Here is a 16,834-nt window from a genome sequence, read left to right as displayed (position 1 = left end):
AGAATAAATTCAGGGAAGCAGCTGTATGTGATCAATATAACCCTGCTACATTTTTAAGGAACACTCTTGGTTAGTAATTATAGATATTATTAGGCATAATTTAGAGGCTACATTATCATTTATCCAGTTGAGGATGGACTTCCTTTCCAAATCACAGCTGGGAGGAAAGATCCCAAGTTTATTAGATTTTGTACGCATGTATCTTCATTGCCTCTCCAAAAGAGGGACAAAATGTGAGAACGTGTCAAGAAACTGTAGTTCCATTTGAAGCGATTTTAGTTCATTTCATCTAATTTTGTATTTAAAAACTTGTTGACCCTAGGTTCGTTGGCAACAGAGCAAGTGCACCTCTAACCTTTCACCTGCGGAAGCTGTTACAGGACTAGGATGATGTGCTGGTGCTGCCTGGGCCAAACTTGCACTTTTTTTGCTTGCTCAAGGGTTTTCTCTCAAGTCGGGAAAACTGCAAAGGCGAGCAATACTGTTTGGGCCTCAGAGGATGTAGTTTAGCTGTGGAATTCCTATTGATGTTAATGATTATCAGGGCAAAATGCATACTTTTTCGCATGCATGTTATGAGACCCCAGTTCAACTGGTACTTAGACTATATTCCTAATTAAGGGTGTGTGACTAGTCTTCCTGGGCTCAAGAGGAATTCTTATGTATGCATGAGTTCCTGCTTTTGTACTGTTAAGAAATGGGGCACACAAAATTAAAGAAGAAAAAAAATTCTGTTAAATCTGAAAATATTTGCAAGAGTCTGCAGTTTTAATTTGCTTCTCTAAACCCTGAATGGGTGTTGTCTTTACTCTTTGAAAAATGCAATTGTTAAAAATTAAATCATAGATCCAAATTTTCTAGTTATTATAGTCAATTTCCTTCCAGACATCCTTAGTAGGGAACCTTGGTTTCCTTATTATCAATGGATTATATAGTTAAAAAACTATTATTTAAATCTTGTGCCAATATTTCAATGTTCTTTTGCTTTTCTCTTTTTCTCTTTCTTTCTCTAAGCCCCTTCTTTGTTCTGTGGGTTTTCTTTTGTAACTCCTCCAGACTACAGCTTTGTTCCCCCTTCCTCCACTCCTTTCTGGTCAGGTACTGCTTTACTGCTTTTATATTTCTTCTAAATTTGCTTCTGTTGTTTCTGTATGCAGCAGGCGAGGGAAGGGACGAATCTAATACTTCACCACTTCTCTGACTCCAAAAACTGAGTTATTGCATGTTATTCTTGGAGTGTAACAAAAATCGAACTCTTAAACTTTTGAAAAAGTGTATATTACAAAAAGCAGTTTGAATAGGTGTTGCAAAGCTCAGTAGTTGCAGCAGATTCAATCAATGATCAATTGACCATTAATTTGCTATGTAGTTGACATCTATGAGCTATATATATTTTAATGTATTTGTTCAAATGCACGTACCTGAAAATTTCACTGCTTGTGGATAAATAATATGTTCGTCCCATCCCTGCAGCAAACCATACTGCAGCAGCATCTTAGAGTACAGTAGTTTTTTTGTAGAAAATGCTTTCTTTAAATTCTGCATTACCATTGTTAATTAATTTTACCCATCTGTTTTCTAAATATTGTTTTCTTTATTCTCATTTGACCATCTCTGGCTTTAATAAATGCGAACATTTTAAACTAAGAGACTGCACAAAAATGCTTAAAGTAGTAGCAGTGGTGTTCTCAATTAGTGCATCAGTATGGCTATGACTTGCTCTGGTCTCCAAGACCTAGTCTTCAGAGGTGAGCTGCACCGTTGGACAATTGAAGAATTTTGCTAGTAGGAAGGTGAACGCCTTCAAGGAGCGTGTGGAAGGAGCTACTACTGCTGAGAACGCAGCGTCCACTCACGTTACACTGCCACACTTGTGTGTACAGGGGGTGGAGGACTTGGCCTGGGTTGTGCAAATCAGGGTTGAGGCTGGCTTTTGCACTAGGGAAAAGGAGGTGTCTGGCATGCACAGATGCGGATGTAGTCATAATCTAGATCTGACTAGGCGATCTGAGTAGGCACTGTGTTTTACACTTGCCCCACAGAGGTCATCCAAATTGCTTAGTGCTCTGAAATGGATTCTTAAGGCTTTCCATAGTTTCTAGAGGGGAAAAGGATGTAGGTGGCAGCTCGGTAGTAGAACGGCTGGTGTGCTTACTCGTGCTGGGAGTGTCTCTGATGAGCCCTCCCTCGATTCACGCCAGGGATTTCAATCTCAATGTCCTCAGTTGTTCACCGTTTTGGAGTCTGTTTCTTCCATTTCTGTCTCCTTACATACAGATTTTTTTGGGGCAGATACTTTTACTTCCTTTCAGTAGTCGCAACATTGACTGAGAATCCAAGCTTTAAGGCACTCTTCCAGTTGACATTTACTTATATAAAGGGACACATCTGTAGAAAAGATTAACAGAAAGCCATTCTGGTATAGCCGTTTACCCTGTGGTCATGACATTGAGCTGGAATGTCTGAAGCACTCACCTCATTTGAATCAGAGAACACAAAAGAGTTAGGTTTTGGCCCTTTATTGTAGGTAAATACTGTGAGCTTCTATCCTTTTGGGCGAGGACAGAAGGTGACCTCTTTCGTTCAACTGCACAGTACTCGATCATAAAGTCCATTCTTACTGAAACTGGTATCTGTTCCATGAAAAGAAAATTGTGAAGTGGCCTACAGTGATAGAACAGCAATCGAGACTCAGGGTTACTTTAAGCCTATCACACATTCCCATATATTCCCATATATGCTTTCAACAAAATATAATTATATTCCTTTTTTCCTATGAAAAACTGCTGTATCAGAAAATTCTTCAGTAACTGTAATAATAAATAAGGATTCAACGTCTTGCATATCACAATATGCTGTGTAAAGTATTTCTTTATAAAAGTACAAAATATTAAAGGAGAATACTGATTAGTAATTCTTAATTTAAGCTTATCTACCTGTTTGGATGGGATTTCATATTCTGATAGATAGGCTACATTACTTCATATGTTCTTAGTAAAACTGTCTTCTTTAATGCAAGCAAACTCTTTGGCTATTTTAAATGAACAAATACTTATTTCATGGTATTACAAGTATTTTTTTCGAAAGGATCTTCAGAGCTGGCTTAGTTCTGCTGATATGGAAGTTGGTAACACAGGAAAAGGGTTAAGCCGACTACTGAGCACTGCTGGAGGTGCTGCCCATGCTTGTATAATAGAACTGAGGGTTGGTTAAACAGTGCAAGTAGATGTGCGCTGCTTCAAGGAGCAGGGAAACTAATACTCAAGAGCAACCCTTAGGGGATATGGCTGCAGAATTACGAGGAGGCCGTACCACAAGGAGAGAGAAACAACTACTCACAGCTTTTATAGTGATACATTGACCCTTGTGGAATTTAAGCACAGGCAGAAACGTGAGCTAGACCAGCCTGCTGTGATCACATGGAGCCTCTTGTTTGCACCCCAGTTCTTCATCAGCGGCCCAAACTAGTATTAAAGGTCATTTGCAGCACATCTATCTCACTGTTGGTGAGAAACTTTTCCAACATACTCTAGTGTGAATCGAAGCTGACTATAGTTCCGTCTTTCTTCTCCTGCTGTTTGCAGAAGGAAAGGCTAGGTTAAGCAAAAGTGTATTTTACTCATTCACACACGTACCTTTTATTCACCTCCCTCAGATTTCTCACTCTATTTCCTGTTAATCCTCTGAGTATCTCCCTCCTAATACACAAGGCTTATTTATTACTGCTTTCTCAATAGCTTCTTTTATTTTTTCTCGCTGCTTCTTTTTTCGCCTCTTTAATTTTTCATTCACATTCTCCTCTTGGGCACTTTCTTTCCATCAATCTCCGCTGTTAATCCCATTCTCTCTCTCCTTCCTCATTCTCCCTGTAGCTATCCTTTCTCTCCTTCACTCAGCGTTTCTTCTCTCTCCCATCTGTACAGATGTCCTTTCCACATGCTGACTGTCTTCCCTCAAGTTTCATTTATCCTGGGACAGCTCTGATTGGAAATTCAGGGCTGATAGTCTCTACCCAAGTTGTTTTTTGTGACTGTGTCACCAGAGAGATATGGTTAATATTTTTTCCAAAATTAGCACTGTCATTTTCCTGTATTCCATCATTCATCTGGCTTCCTTTTATATATTTCCTATCATGAGCATCGCTTTTATTTGAAAATATGGAAGTTGGATTCTAAATTAATCTAAATTCTGCTACTTTCTGCCTCAAGACTTGTGGAGATATATGGTTTTGATTTCTCTTGCTTCTTCCTCCTTTCCCTCTTTGGCTTCACAACTTCAAAAAGAGTTAGAAGTCCTCCTTTCCCCCAGATCTGCCCCTCTTTCTTTTTCTATCCTAATTTTCCTCAGTATTGTTCCTCTTTATTATTCTTCCATGCATTTCTTCCCTCCTTAGTTCTTTTTTGCCATGTTTTCCCAAATTTGTTCATCTCTGCCTCATGTAATCTTCTTCCTTGCCTGTTTATCTCCTTTCTAGAATCTGAAATGATACCCTGCTCCCCAGAATCACTCCTTCCATCCTGCAGTGTTTTCCCAAATCTGCCAGTGATAGTGCTGCGCACCTATAAATGGTTACTGACCTTACAATCAATAACTGCTCTTTTTGTTTTTTTTTCTTTCTCCAAAACAATTGCTGCTCATGATGTGCTCTTTCCCGGTAAAATTGATTACTGAAATCCTGCTAAGGTATAGGACATAACATTCATGTCAGGATCTAAACAAGTAGCGTTTACATCTGACTTGCTTAGAGGGGAAAAAGTATGTTTGAACTTTAATATACTTAAAATATCACCTAGATTTTTACATCATCTTCATATTGTAAATATAAGCAACAAATTGAGATGCTGATTCTCTCTTACATGGCATCCTGTACATCCTGTATCAAGTATCTGATAAGCATACTCCACATAAGCAGTCTGAAATGTTGGCCTAAACTTTAATGGCAGGATATAAAAGAGGGCATAATCCGTTGCCAAAACAGTTTTTTAGGCATTCCAGTTTTGTGATACATCTAACAATAATTTAAACATAGTATTTGTTGTTATTTTAAAATAAACTGTTTGTATTGTCTCTGTAAGCTAAATGTTTGAATATATAATGATTTTCATATATTTAATACTATTACGCAAAAGCCTCTGTTTCTATGAAACGTCCCTAGTGGGGTCAGAAGAAATCTTAAATACAAGCAGAGCTGAGACTGGCAAGATTTTCTGGCTCATGTGCCATGTTTTGTGTTCCTGATTTAAATGAAAGGCAACTAGCTATGAACTTTTAGTATTACGTTGTCGAAGGCATTGCTAAAACTAGAATCTTAATGGTATTTCCTAAAGACGATTGGGAATTTCTAAGAAATTGGAAAGGGTTCTGAGAAAAAAGATGATTCTGTCTACGTTGTATCAGGTCATCCATCATGATCAGGTGATGAATTCTTCTGAAATCTTTTCAGTAGGAAGCTTGGTTGTGCAGTGACTTATATAGGAAAACAACTGCAAAAGAAAATGGCATTAATGGAAAAAAATAAAAAAAGAATGCTTTGGCCAAATAATCCAACTACAAAATGCAGTAGAGTAGTAGATGTTTTTTCTGAACTGCTCAAATCAAAGGCCTTTATCTCTTAGGTGCCATGCCCACTTTCCTCTCATTGGAAGAGTCGAGGGTTTCTTTTGCAAGTTTGGACATTCTACATCAGGGTTAAAAACATAATTTCCTATAAAATTATTTGGGAGAGGGGGGGTGGTTTTTGAAATGAGGCTTTTTTTACATTTGCCTTTTTAAAATATTTTGCAACTTTTTATTGCTTAAAATGTTTGGGCTTTACATTGGCAAAATGCTTACATACTAAGGTAGCTTAAAATTTTAAGTATTAATTTCACTGAAACTTAGGAAAAAATTTGTAAGAATTTTTTTTCTTCATGAAAAGTTTTGTAGACCAAATTCATTGGTGATTTACAGAATAAACTCCTGAAGAGAGTAGATTTACATCAGCCAATGTTCGTGCAGATGGTAACAAATGATCCATACAAATTTCCTGTGGAAACTTTTTACGTTTTTGCTCATGCTGATGTTAGCTTCCAATTTTAAGTGCATTAATATTTAACTTGGGAGTTGTTTTTGAAAGAACAGCACCTTATTCTGTTTGTTTTGCTTCATTAGAGGTTTAAAGTTAAATCAACTGTAAATGCTAATAATTCTTTTGGAAGGAAACTAGTGACCTGTAAAATATGTTGATGCATGTAACTGGCAGCAAGTTTTATTATGAAGCACAAAAAATACAATAATTGCAAATGTATTTAGCAATTTTGGGGTGGGGGTTATTTTATTTACGGTTCATCTAGTTTGACTTTTTTCTAAAAATGAAAAGAACTATTAAGATATCACATAAAATCCCTTCAACTTTTACACCATTCACCTGTGTTTAAACCTTCTTGAGCTGTGTAGTGTGGATGCTCTCACATTTGCATAAAAGTAATGCCAGTGTATGTTGTTGTGAAATAATTGTTTTATATTTTACAGTACTGCTATTTACATTACTTCAGTAGCCTTCAGTTAACAAACCCTAATAATATCAACGTCTGTTTCATTTCAGTGCTAAGCCCGAAGGTGATAGGCATTGCCATAGCCAGGTATGACTTCTGTGCAAGAGACATGAGAGAACTGTCCTTACTGAAAGGGGATGTTGTAAAAATTTATACAAAGATGAGTGCGAATGGCTGGTGGAGAGGTGAAGTAAATGGAAGGGTAAGGTTGTTTTTTTTTTTTTTGCTTTGTCTCATTTCTGCCTTCACTGACAGTGATTTTCTAAAAAAACAAGGTGTGTTCCTACATCATGAACCTTCTTTGTATATTTAAATTCACAAGATACAACATGTTCTCATCTCTGTTTCATAGGAGCTAGGCAGAACTCTCACCAGGCAGCTTTCCCAGCATCTAAATGAATTGGTTATTTAATGTGACCTACCAGGCTGAATATTTGGGCAAGATTATGTGGTTGGAAAATAACCAGAATTAATAGTACAGCTACAGCTGAACTTTCTTGAACTGTGTTGCATACATGTATTTGGGGTCAAAAGCTCAGGTTCCTGGTGCTGTGGAAGTCCGTTTAGCAGTTTAACACAGAATGATCTCCACACCTTTCTGCCAGACCACAATGCAATGGAATCAGCCACCTTTTTCATAGGAGGCTGCTGCTCTGATCTCTAAAATTGTGGCTCATATGAAGTGGCATATTTAGCAGGGATTTTTACAAAATCACTTTACACTGCGCTCTGAGACTTGCATGGAAGTAAAGTTTCAGTTTTGACCTCTAAAGGCTATATCGTTTCAATCTTAGTATACTGCTCTTTAATGCAGATTAGTCAGAAGTATTTGAGGCTGCTGTTTCCATGTCTAAAGGGCTGAGAGGTAGCGTCAAGGAATGCGAGGTGGAAGAAAGTAGATTGGCTGGAAGCTGGAAATGAAAGTTGCAAGTCCGGTTGAAGTAGATGTCCAGATTTACTGCTTTATGCAATTTGGAGAACTTTTTTTTAATGTACATGAGCCTGGTTATGATCTTAAAATGAAATGGTCAATTAGACAAGAAGAAATAGGGAAGCAGAAGAAATAGCGGTCATCCTATATACATTTTACATGTGAAGAAAACTGAGCATCTCCTCCTAATGCAGCACCCCACATCCTAAAGGACGCCCTGTTACATACTAGCATTCTTTCTGACAGCTTTCACAGCCTGGACTTGAGATCATAAGCTCACCTCTGGAGATATTTGGGCAAGGTAGTCTAAAACAAAGTTTATGCAGTTACCCCTTCCAGTCATGCTCTAGGTTTGGTTTTGAGGTCTTTCGTGAGCGTTAAATTGACTTAGGTCTAAAGAAGTCTGGGTGAAAAGCCTAAAGCGATTAGATAAGACAATAAGAAATATATGACATTGCTTCCCTGAATGTCTTGCGTAATCCTTATTTGACACATCATTCATTGCAGAATGGAGGTAGCATTATAACTTGCGAAGTGTAAAACACGACTCTGCTTTCCAGTTCTGTCTTATTTAAAACTCCTGTTGGTGGCAGTGGAATTTAACTCCATGTAATGCAATCAAATCAGTCACTATTTCCTTTGTAAGAGGATTCCCTGGACCTAACTGAAGCCTGTTAAATATTTAACTGCTCATTCAAAAAATAGTGGCATCTTGCCTGTAGTAGAACTACGTCTGCTCTTGGCATTTCTAGACTTTTTTCTGAATGCTCAGACTTCCAATTTGGGAAAAATTTGGGATTTTTTTTGGGGGGTGGGGGTGGGGTGGGATTTAGTCTCCAAGTCGTCATATCTGCAAGTTATTCTTTTATTTAGGGTATTTACCCTAACTGTGGCCGGTCAGTCAAGTTTATCTTTGTAATCTTATTCTTATATTTACTGAACAGACCCATCCTTGTTTTGCCTAGCTCAGCCATTTAAAAAAGCCTGTGCATCTCATGTGTTATTTTGTTCTGCTTTTCCCCTTTTTAGGTGGGCTGGTTTCCATCAACTTATGTTGAAGAGGATGAATGAATTAAAAACTCTCCTCTGCTGACCAGCAGTTTCAGGGATTGTAAAAATCTAATATCTTCAAAGTGTTATCCGTCTTGTTAAGTATTTAAACAACAGCATTTTTGTCTGTCTGAACTTTCCATTCTTAATGTTGGGATTTATACAGAAGTTTGTGCTGACAGATTATTACCTTGCCCAGAGCTGTGCAAGAAACAACCTGCCAGTTTGCCATCACTGGGGATCGGTACAAAGTCCAACCCTCACCTTCCCAGAAGATCTCTGGAAAACAAATTTCTTTATGCTCCTTTTCATTTCACCCTGTACTATACCATGAATACTAGCTATGGCTGAATATTTAATAAGTCTCTTTTCTTCTAGCTAACATCTGTGATGGTACAAGGAGCTGAAGGCTTAGTATTCCTTATCACTGCATGCAGAAAACAGAGTTCAGTCATTCCAGTGGGCATACAGTATAGTCAGTAGACTTGTCTTGAAACATCAAACTACTTTACTTATCACCTTACAAACAAGTTTTACACTCACAAAAACATTCTGAAGGAAATATGAATGTAGTAAACATAAGTAGCATTCATGCATATATAATTAGTTAACTGACTACTTTGAGGTCCTGCCTAAATCTTCTAACAGTTTGTTTAAAGACATTTTAAAAAGGTGTAGTGATGTGGTAATGCTTGAAAAAGCATCCACAGAGTTTAATTGTGGGATCCTTTCTTTGTCATCCCAAGTCTTTTTCTGTGAGGTTTTTTCATTTAAGCGGCTAACCATAAAAGTGCAACTGAGGATAGTCATGACAAGATGAGTTTTAAAATTTTCCAGCATTAACATTAAATAAATATTGTAGGCCTATTCTGTAGGAGAATATACTAATGCAAGATCATGTCACTTCTCAAGAACAAAAGTGTTCATCTGAAACAATCAAGAGTTTAAGATAAACTTTGATGCTTCCAACTCTAAGCTGTCTTTTCCTAGTTAGAGGGGCATTTCTATCACCTTTTGTGCTCTTATAAGGTAATGCAAAGGAAACTTGCAGACTTCCTTGTGCCCTTTCCTCTCTTGTTCCCTGGGATGTTAACGGCTGTTCAATGAGTGAGTGGTCTTGTTGCAGTGTTATGAACATCCCCAAGGAAAAATGTGTTTAGCTTAGCTAGCTTGAAACATCAGGCCTTGTAAAGTGGTGTCCACCCCTTGGTGAGGCAGTGTTTTAATATGTTTATGGAGGGTCAGAAGTGCTGTAGTTATAAGCTAAAATAAATGTGGGTGATGTCTTCAGATGTGCAGTTTTGAATATTTAGATAATGTCTAACCTGGCTTGAAAACTTCTAAGAAAATAAAGCTCTTAAATGCATTTTCTTTCTAGGGTAATGTTGACCAATCAAGAAAGTTAATTCATCCTGTCCCACATCTTCTCTTCTGCTTTTCCCTGTCCTCTCTTCACATAGGTGTCTTGCAATTAGTGTGCATAGACACCGCACAATTTAACACTGCAGTTTTTCCCACTCTACAAGCAACATAATATCCACTGTTCGTCCACAGAGCAGAATCTGCTAGTACGTTTTTCAGATTCTTTTTGGCTGTCCCCAGTGTTCTTTACTTCTTTCTGGCCTCCTTCTGGCCATCGGGAGGAACCAAGCACAGCACAGAGGATTCACAATAATCCCCTTCATCTCTGCAACCATCTTACCCGTCTGCTACACCTAGCATACACTGCTGTGTGACCAGGTGAGAGAGAGGATCTTCTAATTAGAAATCCTCCACTTGTGAGATTCAGCCTCACAGATGAAACTCTGCTGATGCTCTAACTTTTCAAGGATTTACCTCAAAATTATGTAAACTGTGATTGTGTTGAGTACATTACTTGATGGAACAATTGAGAGCATTTGTAAATATGTAGATTATGCATAAAACCTATTTTGTAAATGATGTGTACAGCAGTGTAGACTAGGGTATACCATCTTTGATCATGTTTTGCCATGCAGTTTTATTGTCTATTGTGAGCCTGATCCTGTATTCCTTAAGTAGATAAAGTTGATTCTTTCATGGTTTTGCCTGCTCAAGGGGTAGAGGAATAGGCTCTAGGCCTGTGAAGTGTTTAGTGCTTTGCTGTCATACAGTTCTGAGAAGAGGCAGTTTAATTCAATACGAGTTGAGAAATACATCAGTCATTTTCAACAGCTTGGTTTTAGAATAATTCTGAACAGTCTCTCCATCCTAAAGTTGCTGTAAAGCTTTTAAGCAATTCCTACTCCAGTAATCAGCCTTTGAGAAGAATGAAAGCCATAGCTAAACTTACTTTTATGGCATAAATCTACATGTCATTGTCTGTGTTTAATGCCCTGTATTGATTGAGTTAATGCTGCATCTTAAACTATATTTTGAGTACCAAAGACTTCCTAAATATTCTGGAGTGTCTCTTTCATGTGCTGCTTTTGCCCGTATGGAGGTTTTGTTGTCATGTAATAATGGAGTTACAGTACTTTAATTTGTACTATTTTGTAAATATGTTAAATATAATAAAATGGTTAATTTTTTGTTTAATGGTATGTGTCAAAATGCGTAGTTGGCTAGTATGAAGGTTGTGCTTCGTTTGTCTAACCACCTTCTCATTGTGAGCAGAAGTTGATAATGTTCTGTTTTGGTTTCCCAGATTTGTATAATCCTTGTTTAGCTGTAAAACTGGGCTGTCAATGTAAATGGGATAGTATAGCTTTCCCTGAGAGCTTTTTATTGTCGGGATACTTCGCCTTCTGCCACGTCCAGGAAGGTGGTGGGGGTTTTTGGTTTGGTTTTTTTTAGCTATAGAGAACATTGTGGAATCAGTCCTATACTATTGATTTTTGTCTGTCAAAGATGTTACTTGTAGTTTTTTGATTGAAAAAAAAAGTTGTTCTTAAAAAGTTTCCTTTTATGTGTCATGTTTCATAGCAGTGTCCTTTCTCTTCCACCTTCTGCTTTCTCCCTCTGTCATATGTGAATTAACACACAAATTCAGGTTGAACTGAGCTCAAATCTGAAAATACAGTCTGTGTCTAATTTCATGGGCTACTTGATAACCTTTTCATGGCGTAACCCATTCATGCATTTTTTACAATACAACATTCATTATTAATATGTTTATAAAAATATTTCTGGACAGGTGAATGAATTCAGCAAGGTCAGTGATGATACAATTGCAGTGTTGTTTCATTGTGTCCCTTCTATTTTTCAGTAGCAGAGATTTTCTTGTGGAACTGCCCTTCTAACAGATAATTATTGAACTCAATGAGGCATTTATACATCTCTGCAGATGTAAGGCATAATTTTCCTGTCACCCATGAACATATCACGTATCTAAGAGTCACACCTAATGCGAGATGCAAAAATGTTTCTCAATTAAATTCTCTTGTTAACAATATCACACTCAGTCACAGACGTTCTCCTTCCCCTTCTATGCGAGAAGAGATGTGTGTCCTCTGATGGGTGAGAAATTGAGAAAGCACTGTAATTAGGGCATAAGAACCACTTGTGACTGTGTTCTGAATAATTTTTTCAGTTGTAAGGCGTGGAAGCTCATTGGAAAATCTCAGCTTGAAAAAAATCTAACTTGAACAATGCTAATTATGCCAACCAGGATACCGTTCTTCGCCTCACAGGCAAACTCTAGATGCCTTACGAAGGAAAAGGTCGATTCTCAAGGTTTTAGCAGTTCATAAAGGTGAGAGAGAGGTGCAGTCTAGAAAAAAGTGGGGCTTGTTTATACAAAATACCCAGCCTCAGACCCAGGTTTTGTTCTGTTGACTTTCATGTTCATTGCAAAAATGTTTTTCTATTTCACGACCAATATTGCCAACACTTTGGAAAGAGAGCTGCAATGGCAGATATAATTTATGCACTAGCACTGTCATACAGTTTCACCAACTGTATTGACACTACAGTAAATGAACTCTTGTGTGTTTGCTATAGACTGGGCTGCTGAGAGCCTTATATTACTATTTTATCTGAAATTCAAGTTCTTCTGTTCAGAGCACTGCTTATTCCATTTGAGCAACAGAGGACGCGCTCCCTACTCTCCATTTTATTGCTGAGCATGACACTATGTGACATGGAGTATCTCTCTTTGGTTAGTTTGGGTCATCTACCTGGTTGTGTCCCCTCCCAACTTTTGTTCACTGCGGGGGAGGGCACAGAGTAAGAACCAGGGGCGGCCTTGGTGCTATGCAACGCTGTTCAGCAATAGCTAAAACATCAGGGTGTTGTCAGCACTGTTTTTGTTGCAGATCTAAAACACAGCACTGTGAGAGATGGTATGAAGAAAGTTAACGCCATCTCACCCAGACCCAGTACAGCAGGCATAAAGGTAAAATGACAGGCAGAGATGCTGTGTGTATACGTAATGCGCGGTGCTTTAGCAAGCCACAGTAGTACCTGTTCTCACCAAATTCAGGCAGGGTCATCACTGGCATACAGCTTTGAATCTTGGGATGTGTTCATTTAAGAGAAAGAAGCTTATACATTCCCTAGCCTTTCTTGAAACGTGCTGTGGAATTTTGGCTCTTACCTAAATGTCCACTATATGGAGGAAGGGTTGTTTTGAGTAATTTTAACTTCGTAAAGCTGTGAGATGAGATGTTAATGAATACCCACTTTTTCACAAAATGCTGGAATGTATGATGCATGTATAATTAGCTAATAGAAATATAGAAAGGATTAAGCATCAGAAATTGACTGCAGAAGGGTGATTCATTACATGATCTTAGCAACTTCCTTTTCAAGAACAAAGAGCCATTTGTTTTTATAGCAAATGAGATTTGGGTTTCTAATTTAGTTTTAAAATTCCTGATCTGCTGTAGTGTATTCTGCCCATTCACTATAAGGATCTCTGCTGCTTACATGACTGTAAAGTTAGATTTTATTTAATAAGCCTCCTGAAATGTTTGAGTTATTGGTGACTTTTTCTGGGTTACAATTTTTTACCTGGTAATGTGTTTTCAGAAAGTATGTGAGTTCATTTTGAAGTGTTGCAATCTGACCTTAAGTAAACTCATAGTTACAACGAATGGCAGGTGCAGAGGTGGCTGTTTGCCAAGGGGCATGAGGCTGGTTTGCTTCTTTCAGAACTGGTTTTTTATATTAATAGCATAATATGTGGCTTTAGGAAGAACAGAAATAGAGAAGATCAGAGAACAAGAAGTAAAAAGTTGATACCGTACCATATGTGTTAGAAACAACCTGGCGTGTGATAACTTTTCTAAATGATTGCCCAAAATATTAAATGTCTATTGATAGCATCGGATTGGAAACAGAAATTCTCCAATGCTTCTGTAGGGAAAACTTTGCTAATGCGGTAGAGGGATCAAGGACCCTTGGACTTGGTCCCGGTGCTACCAGATAACTCTGTAAATCTGTCTTCAATTAGTTGTATTTTTTCCCAAAGCAATTAAAAGGTTCCCTCAAGGAGATGCAATATTGTTCCTAGGATTGTAATTCTTACTCATGCATAAGGCTAATGGAAGTATCTATAATTTTCTCTGGTAATTTTACAATCGGCGTCCCTGTAGCTTGTATGCTATTAATAATGTGGAATGAGCCAGGAGGCCCCCACCCAGTAACTTAGTAAAGTTACTGGGTGATGTACAAACACCTTTCCTACCTCTTCTCCCAGATATTTTGTTTTTTGAATCCTGAGTTTGTTTTCCCTTCCCCTTCCTGTCAAGTGCTATTTAAAGTTGATATCCCAGAGAGGCCAGTTAGTTAAATACAGTGTGAACGCAGTGGCTTGGGAGCTTTTTCTCCTTTGCTTCCCTACTGCTTAAGATAGACTCAGAATGGCTGTAAGGATGGTACAGAAAACTTCTTGTTTTAATGTAAGAGAGGGGAACGCTTACCTCAGAGGGATTTGTAGGCCAGTTTTATTCTCTCGATTTGATGTATCTCTGAATATAGCTTCATTAAACTTGGACTGCCTTGTGTTTGTGGTGGATGAAAGATTAAATTCCCTGGAACTGTGTGTTCTGTGATGTTCTGGGTGTGACTCTTCGGTGTCATCCAATTTGAGTGTTTTGGCTGAAAGAACACTTGGATGCACTACATGCTGAAAGGGAGGCTTGTTTTCATTCATTCTCTCTTTTTTCTTGCCCCCCCCCAATCACAAAGACTGTTATAAAATTCAGCCGAGGTGTGGTACAAGTCAACATGCCTAATCCCATAAGTATGTAAGTTGTCAGGAACATTATCATGCAGAGAAGAAAAATACAGGCAGATCATAAAAGCAATTATGCCTGATTTTTGTTTTGGTAATATTAATTTTTATTATTGCAGGAAGGGCGGGACGGGACTTTCATTAACTATTATATCAACTGCTCTATTCCCAAGAGCAATTCCAAGTAAAGGATGCAATATCAGGTCTTCTATTAATATTTTATTTTAAAAAGAGAGTTACTGTTTTTACAATTGTGTAGCAATGTAAGCATATCCAGTTGGATCAGGTAAAGACAGGAATTGGAAGATTAAAATGCAGGTTGCTCTCCAAATCAGTACATCACTGTGACTTTTTCCAGATAGTAAGTTGTGGAAAATCAAGCCCCAGCAATCTAAACAAAATCTAGATACAGCTTTTCAGTCTTTGCAACTTTGATTCATGCTTTGGGGGAACATACCTTTTTTTCTACATTCTCCTGAACATGGGAATGCAGGCTTAGTCTTCCTGTCACCAGAGTCTGATTACAACTCGGATTTATGCAATAAGACCAGATGCACAAAACCCTTTTTATTTTATATCTTATGGGGCATGCTAGTAAACACTCATGTAAGTATACAAAAGATTTCTACGGAAAATATTTCTGATCACGTTATTTCTTTTGCCTACTACCCCAAAGAGCCGCATGGCTTTAGAAAAAACAAGCTTGCAAAAGCAATGATTCCCTGCTTGCACTTTCTTCGCTTGCAAATCTCTGAGGGTCTCAGGCTGTCTATAGGGAATTAAGTTTTATACCATGCTCAGGGATGTCCGTTTCAAACGTGACCTTCCCCCAGCAAACAAATTCTTGACAAACACTACTTTTTCTTGTCCAGAAAATATATTTAAAATATTTTCAGATGATGTCATGCAAGCATGGGCTGCAAGTGGGCTGGAGGATAGGATTTTAACTCGCCCATATACTGATAAATTGGTAATTTAGAAAAGAGGATGCAATTAAATAGGAATATCTATGAAGTTATATTTACAGGTGGAAAGAATTGCCTACACCAGTTAAGACTGGGCAGCTTCTGGCTAGGCAGCAGTACTGTATTAAAGGGCTGAGGGAGAAAAGTAAAAGTGGATCATGGACAGAACATAAGTTAACAGGATTTTACTGTGAAGAAGGTAAATACTGTCTTGGTGTATAGTAATGGGAACATCATCTATAAAATGTGAAGTAGTCATTTAGTTCATTTCTGGTAAGGCTTCAGCTGAAGTACTTTGTCTAGCTTTGGGCGCTAAATTTTTTATAGTCTCATTGAAAATCTTCCTGAAGAGACTAACAAGGAAGCGTGAAGAAACTGGAGTTGTTTGAACCGAATTACAGAACAAGGGTGGTGGTGGTAATAGCGTCCAAAGGTTTTATGTAACTGAGAGTGAACTGTTCTCCATAGTCAGTGTAAATAGTACCAGAAAAAACAAGCTTGAACTGGAGCAAGGAGATGTAATCTTTAGGGAAGTTTCCTGAATATCAAGCTACCTAGACGCAAAATTGTCTGGGGAAATTGTGGAATCTCCAACACTGGAGGTTTTTAAGATACGGTTAGCTAAACGTATGCCAGGGATAATTTATATATAGTTAAAGATGCCCAAGATAGATACCACATGTTCTTCTGGAGCTCCTGCTGTACTACCTTTCTGTAATTGCCTTTCAGCTGTGCAGTGCTTCAATCAACTGCCGGTGTTTGCCAAAATCCCGTAGAAATGTTATACCAACATAGAGAGGAAAAGATATATGAAAGGTAATAAGATGAACATCCAACGTAGAGCTAGCAGGTTGCTAAATATGCAAAGAGTTTGAATGTTTACGAGTTAAAACAGTTTCTTCAGGAGATGCAATTGGCTCATATGTAGCTCACAGTAGTGTAAAAATGGTGTAAAACCACAGTCTTAAGAGTTGGTTCACAGTGGGAATCATGAGCGAAACAGCATTATTACAGTTTGTACGTTTATTTTTGATAGAGCATACTGTTGTGCAACATAATGTTGTCAAAATTGAAACTTTTCTTAAATATGCATTGATTTCAGGGAAGGCTAACAGGGAAGGCAGCTCAGGTGCCATGTCTTTCTGCTTGGTTCCAAACA

At 38.0% G+C, this 16,834-nt stretch overlaps 1 protein-coding gene across 2 annotated transcripts in view; it reads left to right on the top strand.

The window, feature by feature from the left end:
* VAV3 (vav guanine nucleotide exchange factor 3) overlaps nt 1-11,529 on the top strand; it is a 176,623-nt gene extending 165,094 nt beyond the window's left edge. For both annotated transcript variants that reach the window (XM_076337936.1, XM_076337937.1), the window contains exons 26-27: nt 6,584-6,735; nt 8,494-11,529. In XM_076337936.1, coding sequence (XP_076194051.1) covers nt 6,584-6,735; nt 8,494-8,535 — 194 coding nt within the window. In that variant the 3' untranslated portion in view covers nt 8,536-11,529. The remainder of the gene's footprint in view (nt 1-6,583; nt 6,736-8,493) is intronic.
* The last annotated feature ends 5,305 nt before the right edge of the window (nt 11,530-16,834 follow it).

The sequence above is a fragment of the Aptenodytes patagonicus genome, chromosome 5, assembly GCF_965638725.1.
Source record: "Aptenodytes patagonicus chromosome 5, bAptPat1.pri.cur, whole genome shotgun sequence".
NCBI lineage: Eukaryota > Metazoa > Chordata > Aves > Sphenisciformes > Spheniscidae > Aptenodytes > Aptenodytes patagonicus.
Note: the sequence above shows the minus strand (reverse complement) of the source record. Positions and strands in the feature narration are given on the sequence as shown.